This window comes from Bufo gargarizans, chromosome 7 (assembly GCF_014858855.1).
Source record: "Bufo gargarizans isolate SCDJY-AF-19 chromosome 7, ASM1485885v1, whole genome shotgun sequence".
In the NCBI taxonomy this organism is placed as follows: domain Eukaryota; kingdom Metazoa; phylum Chordata; class Amphibia; order Anura; family Bufonidae; genus Bufo; species Bufo gargarizans.
The window spans coordinates 65,036,571-65,048,126 of NC_058086.1; the positions used below are offsets into that span (position 1 = coordinate 65,036,571).

The 11,556-nt window shown below is 47.3% G+C and overlaps 1 protein-coding gene across 1 annotated transcript in view; it reads right to left on the reverse strand.

Moving 5' to 3' along the window:
* The window catches only part of XPR1 (xenotropic and polytropic retrovirus receptor 1), a 124,391-nt gene extending 113,402 nt beyond the window's left edge, over positions 1-10,989 (reverse strand). Inside the window, 1 exon segment of the mRNA XM_044301048.1 lies at positions 10,605-10,989. Coding sequence (XP_044156983.1) covers positions 10,605-10,673 — 69 coding nt within the window. The 5' untranslated portion in view covers positions 10,674-10,989.
* Positions 10,990-11,556: the final 567 nt, after the last annotated feature.

Consider the following 11,556-nt stretch of genomic DNA (forward strand, 5'->3'; position numbering starts at 1 on the left):
CAGCACTGCGGCCAAATGTGCGACGTTAGAGGGTATTCCAATCATGACAACTTATCACCCTATCTGTAGGTGTCCAACTGCTGGAGCCTCGACTGCTGGGACCCCCACGATCATGAGAACAGGGGCCCTGTGCTCCACGCGTTTAAATGGAGAAACGCCTGAGCATGCACTTTCTGCTCCACACAAGGTCTGAGGGACTAAAGGAAGGCATGTGAATGGAGTGGCAGCGTGTGCTCGGTCTCCACTTTAGGGCTCATGCACATGAACATATCTTTTGTCCGCATTCGGTCCCCATTTATTGCAGGTCGAACGCGGACCCATTCACTTTAATGGGACCGCAAAAGATGCGGACAGCGCACCGGAAAACCCTCCGGGGCTGAAAGGGTTAAAACTGTGTGGTGTGAACAGAGCCTTAAAAGGGCTTTTCCAGACTTTTTTACTTGATTGCCCATCGTCAGGATAGGCCATCACTAGCTGATCAGTCGGGGGTCAGACACCGCGCACACATGAATGCTCGGCATACGCTCATAAGCCGATATGTGAATAGGGCCTTAGCGGGACTGCCATGTGCACATCTGACATTCTTCAAGCCAGATGTGAGCGGCAGAATCTGACTTTATACAAGCAGACGAAACCGATTTGGACTGCACCTTCTTACCTTGACTCTGCAGTAACAGCCCTCATGGCTCAATATGAACAGGACCCCTGCTTCCGATATTCTGCACAGATGTTTTCCTGTACACGGTTCTTACAACAGGGTCCACCAGACCCTATATATTGTATTGCCCTATAGAAGCAGCATTGTCACACTGGGAGGTGATACGTTATATGGCACCCTTAACGGGGCCGTCTCACTTCAGCAAATGGCATTTATCCTCTAGAGAAAAGTTAAAATGCATCTGTCAGCAGATCTGTCCCTGTGACACCGGCTGACCTGTTACATGTGCACTTGGCAGCTGAAAGCATCTGTGTTGGTCCCATGTTCATATGTCCCCGCATTGCTGAGAAAAATGATGTTTTAATATATGCAAATTATCCTCTAGGAGCAACGGGGGCGTTGCCATTACACCTAGAGGCTTTGCTTTCTCTACAACTGCAGCGCCCTCTCCACGCTGATTGACAGGACCAGGCAGTGATTACTTTTTAACTGCCTGGCCCTGTCATTCAAAGTACAGAGGGCGCGGCAGGTGCAGAGAGAGCAGAGCCTCTAGGTGTAATGGTAACGCCCCCGTTGCTCCTAGATTTGCATGTATTAAAGCATCATTTTTCTCAGCAATGCGGGCACATATGAACATGGGACCAACACGGATGCCTTCAGCTGCCAAGGCGCACATGTAACAGGTCAGCCAGTGTCATAGGGACAGATCTGCTGACAGATGCCCTTTAATACAAGGCACTTACTAATGTATTGTTATTATCCATGTTGCCCCCTTTGCTGGCTTCATTCAGTTTTCATCACATTATACACTGCTTGTTTCCAGGGGTTACGACCACAATGCAGCAGCGGTGGCTGTTCTTGCACACTTTACAAAAAAGCATCGACCGATGCGCGCTCCCGCTGTCCTGGCCACTAGAGAGGCAGGCGCGGTTATTGTGCAACACCTGGTCCAGCCCCGACATGCGTTGCTTTTCTACACAGATACACCAAGAACACACAGTTGAAAGTTTCTTCAGCAAGCAGCACCCGTGAAAAAGTCTCCTCTTTTCTTTGTTTCTTTTGTATCATTACCACATGATAGATGCCATTTGCTGGAGTAAGATAACCCCTAGGAACAGTACTGGCTGTAATATGGTACATGCAAACCAGTAAGAGGCACTGGAATATGAGCTTATTTACAGACAAAACCAGGAGATGCTGCCAAAGCAAGTACGACAAACCGAAACCCTATTCACATTGCATTTATTCCCCCCCCCCCAAAAAAGAAATCAACATAATCTACCACCAAACCTAGGAGAATTAATAAAGGGAAAACAGCACTGTATGGCCACAGTCAATACTTGGCAACCTGAAATTCTGTGGTTGTTCTTTACCAGACTTCTCCATGACGCTGGGTTCACACCTAGGCGTTTCTCAAACGCGCGTTTCTATGCGCGTTTTTGTCGCGCGTTTTTTTAAATAGTGAACGCGCGTTTGACGCGCGTTTGGGTGATTGACAGCAGTGTGGTCCAAAGAGTCTATGGCCCAAACGCGCGTCAAACGCGCCAAAAAAAGCTCCTGTACTTGTTTGAGCATCGGGCGTTTTACAGCGCGATCGTACGCGCTGTAAAACGCCCAGGTGTGAACCATTCCCATAGGGAATCATTGGTTTCTCTGTGTTGAGCGTTTTACAGCGCGTAGGAACGCGCTGTAAAACGCTCAGGTGTGAACCCAGCGTAAAACTGCCATCGTTTTCAGCAATCACCTGCTCAAAATTACATTCAAATAGGCGTCGCTTATTTTACTGACAGTTAGGACAACCTTCACTTGGAAGCCATCCTTGTTGATCAGAAGTGTTCTCAATTCTCATCAGTCACCGATGACCAGATTGTATGACTCTGCAGACCCCATCCTACTACAGATGAGCTGCCTCCCCTGGAACATGCAGAAAGGATGCCCTGGAGCTGGAGAGAGTACAAAGGAGAGCAACTAAACTGATAAGGGGATGGAGGGTCTTAGTCATGAGGAAAGATTAAATGATTTAAAGGTTTTTTTCCGAGATTCTGATATTGATGACCTAGCCTCAGGATAGGTCATCAATATCAGATCGGTGGGGATCCAACTTTCTGGGACTCCCATCAAATCAGCTGTGTGAAGACATCACAGCCATCGGTCACGGGGTTGAGGCGGAGCTCAGACCCATTTATTCGCCATCCAATTATCTGCAAAAAAAAAAAAAAAAATCGGCGGCGCTGCCTCCTCAAATAGTGGGGGTCCCAGGTGTCGGACCGCTGCCAATCTGATATTTATGCCCTATCCCGAGGATAGTTCATCAATACATAAGTCCCGGAAAGCTTTTAAATGTATTTAGAGTTGAGAAGAGGCGATTAACTTATATAAAACGTCCCGAACCCAAAAAATATATATATAAAAAAAATTAAAAAGCAGTTTCATGTAAAAATCCCCACAAAAGACAAGGGTGTGCTGCCTCCGTCTGGAAAAGAAAACGTTAGAAGAACTGTAAATCTGTGGACTAATCTACCTCAGGACGTGGTCACAGCAGGAAGAGTGGATGGTTTTAAAAAAAGCCTAGATGAATTCTTAGAATTAAATAACATTGCTACTCATGAAAAGGTGTAGAATTCTGGCTTCTCATTCCCATTCCCTTAAAGGGGTTGTCCCAAGAAAAATATGAAAAAAATTTCAAATCAGGCCCTGGATTTGAATACTTTTGCAATTGCATGTAATTCAAAATTATGTATAGCCACTGAACTATTCAATAAAATGTATCTGTATAGCGCCACCTGCTGTTTTTTGTCTTTCTTATTTCTTTGTCCTTCTTGCCGAGATGGCCGCACATGCTCAGTTTCATCCTTCAACTGCCTCCTGAGCTGTGATAGGGGAGAGAGATGCAGCAGAAAGGACACGCTCCCTACTTTGAGCTTTCAGCTTGATATAAATCTAGCAGAACAATGAATGGGAAGATCTCTTGATCCATGTGAGGTACAGGGCTGGTTCTAGCTTTGTTAAAAAGTGGTTGTCATGTACTATATGATGCCATTTTTTACATTAGTCATGGGATAACCCGTTTATGGCCTCATTCACATGACTATTTTTCTTCCGCGTCCGATGCATACCTATTCATTTCTATATACAGCACACGGATGTTTTACCCGCCCCGCAAATTATAGAACATGTCCTATTCTTGTCTGTTTTGCAGACAAGAATAGGCATTTCTACTATGGGGTTCGTGAAAATGCAGCATGCATCTGGCCCGTAGTGGCAGTTTGTGGACCGCAAAATATCTACGGTTGTATGCACGTAACCTAACTCCTCTCCTATCCTTGGGTTGTAAAAAGATAAAAGTCCATCACGTTCAACCTGCTAACTACACAACTATGTAATAATGGGGCAACCTTGTTGCTCATCACTACCAAACAGCAAATAAAGCCGCCAATACATGGAAGTAAAAGAGCTTTTCTTTTTTTGTATAAAACACACAGTAATTGAATCAATGTATTTTTTAAATGGGTTTCCCCTTCAGGAACACATGGCGTTGGCCTTCAGAGCAACAAAAGCACTAGCACTCCCTCTACGCGCAGCGGCAGAACATCCAACTCCTGGCGACGTCCCAGCATTTGAAATGCAGCGAGTACCCAATCATATGGTACGGCCATTAAAGCTGCACCTTTCTGAACACGGGCCAAAGTAGCTAGAACAATGCATGAATGATCAGCAGAGAAGCTGTCTGCTACGTACATGCAGCAGGACCCGGGACGAGCACAGGCGGAGGAGATCATTACCATGCCGGGAGCGCAATTAGCATCTCTGACCCCGCCGACGGTTTGATTGCATTAATGGCTGCTACATGGGAGCGGAGCAGGATGCGGAGCTGAAAGCTACTCGGTCTCTTCCTCTGACATGGATCTCATTAAGAGAACATGACAGCTAGGATGAAGCAGCGAGCAGTCTGGAGGGGACACGGCCATTTACGCAGCGCTGTTAGGCTCTCTATTTGGCATTGGGTGATCCTTTTAAGCCTCATTCACATGTCCGTGTCCATGCTCAAATCCGTGAGCAGGTGGTCAGTGATGCATCCGTGAAGCTGTCCGAGAAGGATCCGTGTTTCACTGAACAGCTGAAAAATAATTTTCAAAGCATCTCTTCTTAATGATCCATGAAACACGGATGCAACACGGAAGGCATCCGTGGTTTTCACGAACCCATAGACTATAATGGACATGACCCACGGACCGTGCTACAACACTGATGTCCGAATACACACATTAAAACGAATGGGGACATGTGCTGTCCGTGAAACACTGACGTGTGAATGAGGCTTTAGAAAGAAAACTTATTTACTGTGGTTATGATCCCAAGGGAATAACAGAGGAACGTCTGGAGAACAGTTCACATGATGTCATCAGGCCACACCATGTCTTTCCCAGCATCAGGACATTATCTCCGGTCACATAAGCGGACATGTGCAGGGACGAGGGCTAGCTGTTCTCTGCTGCGTCAGCTACAGGGGGATGGAAACCAGTGACTGACTCACCTGTAATTACCTGGTCGTCTGCTCTAACCGATATATAGGCTCCCTGCACATGCTGCGGAAAAAGCCCAGCGTAAGGCCCCATTCACACACACGGACGTATTTTTGGTCCGCATCCGATCTGCACTTTTTGCGGATTGAATGCGGCCGTATGTGCGTTCTGCAGTCCCACATAAGGGTACTTTCACACTTGCGCAGAGGATTCTGGCAGGCAGTTCCGGCAATCCGGACACAAGCTGATGTATTAGCGAGACGGATCCGGATGCGGATCCGTCTCTCAAATGCATTGCAAAACCAGTTCCGTCTTTCTGGTTGTCATCAGGAAAAAACTGATCTGGTATTTATTTATTTTCGCATTTTTAAAGGTCTGCGCATGCACAGACTGCAAGACCGGATCCGTTTTGCTGGAATACTTGGGGCTGGTTCCAGCATTAATGCATTTCAATGGGAATTAATGCCGGATCCGGCATTCCGGCAAGTGTTCAGGATTTTGGGCTGGAGATAAAACCGTAGCATGCTCTCCATTCAGAATGCATTAGGATAAAACTGATCAGTTATTTTCCGGTATTGAGCCCCTAGGACAGAACTCAATACCGTAAAAGAATAAACGCCAGTGCTAAAGTACGTTAAAATATGTCATCTTGTCTGTTTTGTGGATTGTTACAATGGGTCAGCCCAAAAAAAATAAAAAATAAAAACACGGATGTCACACGGACCTCATCCGTATTTTTGGGGGAAGTCAACGTTTTGTGGACTGCAAAATACATAAAGTACCAGCAAAGTTAGACAAGTCTCATCTATACTTTTTTTGTGTTTTTCCATCTCTGTGAAAATTGACCTTGCGGGTGGATTCTGAAATCTGTAGCCTGTCATTTGTTTCTGTGCAGATTTTTTGCATCAAATCCATAAAAAATAAATAAAAAAAGTAACATTTGCGGTTTTTGGTGCGGAAATAAATCCATTAAAAATCAGCACGAAGATTGGTGTGGAATTTCCGTTTGTAAACCTACCCCCACGTGTAGATACCCTTAGCCGTGGAAACCTTGTACAGCAGAGTAATATAACTTGTGCTCTATTTTTTGCAGATCCGTGTAGAAGGTGTCCAATTCTGGTCCGTATTGCGGAGGAGAACAGTCCTTTGTATTAAGGGGAGTGCACACAGAAGGTATCCGGATTTTGCAGAGCTCTTCTTTGTAGTCTGAAATACAGACCGGGTGTGTGCATGAAGCCTGATGGCTTCTCCTTGCTTTGGGGATGATGGGGGGGGAGGGAGGGTTTAGAAGTGATGCATAAAATGACAAAAAACTTTTTATTCCATTGCACTAGTAAATAAAGACCCTAACCCAATGCATACTAGGAGACCAGCACGCCGGGCATCTGTCCAGCCCTGAATACATATGAGCTATATCTATAAAACGTGCTTCGCTTCACCCCCTACGCCAGGTTTTATCTCAAATCTTTATTCCCATTCCTTCCACAATGTGTGCAGCGAAGACGCAGAACAGCCCAGTAAACGCGGTTATTAAAGAATTGATTGGCGATTTATCACGGCAACTAAACTGGACGTGCGTGGAATGAAGTTTGCTACTAAACAGATAGGAGGGCGTACTGACCATGTCAGGGCTCAACAGATTAATACACAATGATAACGCCTCACAGTCAAACCCTACGCACCACGTGCCTCACAAAGACCGACAATAGGAAAAACGTCTGCAAAATGTCCCCAACAGCCACAGGTTTCCAAAGTGAGTCTTCCCTGGCAGTGCAGAGCCGACCACCCTCATCAGCTGCGGCAGATTACCTAGCAGACATTTCCGAGACTGAAAATCAGTTCCATTCATCTGAACGGGGTTGGAGGCGAGCAGATGGAGGTCGGCAAACCTCAGTCAAATGAATGGAACGGATTTTCAGTCAAAGAAATTTCTGCTACATAAACTGCCTCTGCTCAGCCGGGTCGTTGTAGACGGTAAGCCCCGCGGCAAGGTCCGCTCGCCTTCTGTACCGGTCTAACTCTTCTGGGTCATGCTTAGTGCAACTGTCTGGAATACATATGTGCACCCCTTATATATGTACAGCGCCATGGAATACTATTATTATGTCTATAGACACTTTTACTATAGAAACACATTGTCTGTGCACAGCTGCTTACAAAGAAACCAGCACAGACCCAATTATTGGGAATTATGGCACACGCTTCCATCTGCTACAGCATTAATGAGCATCTACAGGTACCTGCTAATATATATAATATATCTCCAAAAATATATAGAGAAATTATATATATAAAAAATGTATTTATATAGCGCCACAATATTCCGCAGCGCTTTACAAGTTCATAGGGTTCATGTACAAAACAAAACCAAACCTGGATAATATGCAACTGAAACACACAATCTGTGACTTTTCCCCCTTTTTGGTGGCATGGTGCGGGGGGGGGGAAGCTGGCAGGAGCGTCTCATTTAACATCTTATATGCCTGTTTTAGGTGTGGAAAATGGTCTAAATCCACCCCAGCAATGAAGCCGTCTTACATTTAGACTGGCGCTGAAGAGGCCAGCGCAGGAGGACGAAGACTGAAGTCTAAATCGCGTTTGTGTGTGTGTGTGTGTGTGTGTGTGTGTATACAACCACAACTCAGGAGCATGCTGGGAGCTGTAGTTTCATACAAGCTGCTGAGCCACAGAGCGGAGACCATTGTGCTGAAGCAGGGATGCTCAACCTGCAGCCCCTTCAGCTGTTGCAAAACTACAATTCCCAGCATGCCTGCACAGCCTACAGTTATTAGAGCATGCTGGGAGTTGTAGTTTTGCAACAGCTGGAAGGCCGCAGGTTGAGCATCCCTGTGCTAGAGGGTGGCGAGTGAATCTGTGGAAGGAACCTGTCCTCCTCTTGCTGGAGCCTTCGGTACAGATACACATGTGCACATTAAACACAAGGATCCAGTGTCAGGCACTTTGTGAATCGCTATTTGGAGGACGTTCCCTTCCTTATGGCCCTGTGCCTCCTGCGCAACATGCAAACAAAAGGCTCCTATTGATGCCCATTCCCAGCACTACACGGAGCTGGAGCTCTGCCAGTAACACAAGGTCCTCGCAACGTTCCAGGTACACATAATAGTAATGGCTGCTCCGCTTCCCCGGAATCCTGAAAGGCAGCTCAGTCGCCTGTCATGCTACAGCCTGTAGGACTTGCGATGACGCCGACCAACTGAAAAGATCCCCACCTGATACACCAGACATGTTTTTCTATTACCGAAATTTTTCTTTGATGGAAAACCGGCTCCACCCAACCGTAGGGGGTCTTTTTTCCTGCGGTAACCACACGGGTTTCCAGAAATCCTGTCCAGATGAACGCAACACTTGCCAACATTTCTGTTACAAATCTGCCGCATGTGAAAAGACCCCAACGAGTCTCACAGTCTGAAGAGGAGCTGAACCGAGGCGACTTATCAGCCGCAGCGCCAATCTTCGCCTCCACAGTAACAATCCGCAGTCTCACGCAGCGATGCTCTACTCTCAGTCCGAAAATGTAGTACAACTCCCAGCATGAGAAGGCAGACTGAGAGTTGTAGTTCAGCAATAGCTGAAAGAGACCCCAGATGTGGGTGAGCCTCAGCCTTGGCAAATCGGTCAATCCATGAACTCCTTTCTTTTATATTATGCCGTTACATTTCCTTACATTAGGGCTCATTCAGACGGCCGTATGCTGTCCGCAACAATGCGGATCCGTTTTTTTGTGGACAGTTCAGCATGTCTGCAAAAAAACGGATTGCGTTCTGTTTTTTTGCTGATCCATAGACTTTAATAGGGCCATGTCCTGATTTTCACAGACAAGTATAGGACATGTTTCATTTTTTTGCTGAGCCGTGCAATGGAAGAAAAGGGCCCCATAGAAAAGAATGGGACAGCATCCAATCCGCAGAAAAACGGATCCGCATTTTTGCGGACAGCATACGGCCGTCTCAATGAGCCCTTAGGGTCCATTCACACGTCCGTTGTTACTTTCCTGATCTGTTCAGTTTTTTGCGGAACAGATCTGGTTCCATTCATTTTCAATGGGTCCTGAAAAAAAAAAAAAAAAATCAGACATTGTGCTGTCCGATTTTTTTCAGGACCCATTGAAAATGAATGGGTCCAGATCTGTTCCGCAAAAAACAGAAGAGATCAGGAAAGAAACAACGGACGTGTGAATGGACCCTTACCCTCTAGTGAACGTGTTTTGTTTTCTTTTCTTTTCCCAAGAAAAAAAAAATTATAAATAAAAAAAAAACACCCTTTAATTAGTTTTTTTTGTTGTTCAGACAAGAAAATTACTAAAAATATGCCATGTATTTAAAAAAACATGTAACATCTGTCCGTGAGCACCTTGCGAGCAGTTGTAGTTGAGCTCCTCGGGGAGAGCGAGGATGTGGATATCAGAAATCTGGGAGCTGTCCACAGTCTGGAGGCACGGCCGATGTGAGCGGAGAGCAGCACTGAAAATACTAGGGAATTGCCATAGACCAGGGATCAGCACCTGTGGTGAAACTACAACTCCCAGCGTGCACACTGGCTCAGCTCGGTGAATGTAGCGTGCTGGGATTTGTAGTTTCACTAGCGTTCCCCATAGATCGGTCACCTCAGTTCTCCGGCTCACTCTTCCCAACCCCCCCCCCCCACCACCACCTCATGACGGGTGACACGCGGCCCGACTTAAGAACCTGTGGGCTCCGCTGACCGGCCGCTCCACGGGCTGAGCCGCCTCACAAGCTGCTGATTCAGCAGAGCCTGCACAAAGCAGATGTCTCCCCCCGACAGGGGGGGGCTTCCCAGCCCTCACCCCTTCTCTTGGGCGATTAGGGGCTTTGATAATCGGATCGCTGGTAATCTCGCTACGTCCTTCTCGCACAATTACATTACACCTCTACCAGGAGCCGATAATACAGCAGGTAAGTCAGGGGCGTCTAACGGTCATGCTTCGTGATGGGACATTTTGAGAATGAAAAAAAACGGATAAGCGGCGCCAGAATAGTTATAGATCAGTCGTCTCGCGCTGAGATAACTGAGACGGACGAATTTGGGCAGGGATCCGAATTTTATATATATGGACACCTCCATGGTCACGGCTCGTGGCAGGTGCACGATGGTTACATTATATATAATCATGGGAATAAAACGTGTACCATTTATTTGCGACAATCAGGACTGGGCTCCTTTAGGACACGCGTGGACGGTTGTCAGGCGCCGTTTGGGGGCACATTCGGTTGTCATTAGGGGTTAAGGGTCATTAATCTGGGGTCACCATCCCATAGCCATTAGGATATATTAGGGAATAATGCAGAAAAGGACTCCTACTGGATGCTACGAGTGTCAGCCATGCTGGGGGCTGTAGTTCCGCAGATAGCGCAGTGTGTGCACGCAGACATGCGTCTCCTCACCTCATACTGGATGTACTGCTTCCTCCACTCCGGGGTGATATGAGCCGACAGATGCTCTGCGAACTTCATCCTGAGCCTGGGGCCCTCAAGGGCCCGCTCCCGGCCCTCAAGGACCTCCGGCTGTTTCTTCTTCTTCCGCCGCTACCGGTGCTTCCCGGGAACTGCTCCGGCTCATGTGTCCCGCACTGTCCGGTAGCCTCCCGGGGTGTCGCGTATACCTTCCTCTGAGGCCGTGAATGTCCCTTGGTGCTGCCCTCTCGTCAGCTCCGTGTAGCGGGTCCTGCTGCCCGTGACGCCGCTGTCCGCTCCTCTGACTGTCTCACAGCATCCCCCAGCTCTGCCTCCTCACTGGCCCCGCCGCCATCTTGCCAAAACTGCCACTTGCGCCTGCGCAGTTGCCGCCTCTACACAACGTCAGTGTCATGGAAACAACCTCTCCTAGCAATAGACGAGCAGGCGGGTGGGGTGGGCGTGGCTTATTCTGCAGCAATGCTTCAAACAGAATGAAAGAGATTTTTACATAGGGCGGTGTTTATACCGCGGCCACGCCTCTTTCTTTGCACGGGCTAATCATAAGCTGTGCCGCTAAATGGGCGTGGTCAAGGCGTCCCCGCCCCCTTGTTTTGAAACCTGTTTTTGGGCTGTGAGATGAGTCTGATCCTGGTTGTTTGTAGGAGACTTTGTTCTTGAAGATGATTGTTTATGTAGGATCTGAGCAGTCACAGGCTGAGATCCAAAGGGCATCTGGACATAACTACCGTGAAGAGGGCACAATGTGGGCATATCTACTAATGAAGGGGCACAGATCTGGCATAACTACAGTGAAGGGGGCATAGGCATAACTACTGTGAAGGGGGCACATATCTGGACATAATTACCACGAAGAGGGCATAATGTGGGCATATCTACAATGAAGGGGCACATATCTGGTCATAACTACAGTGAAAAGGGC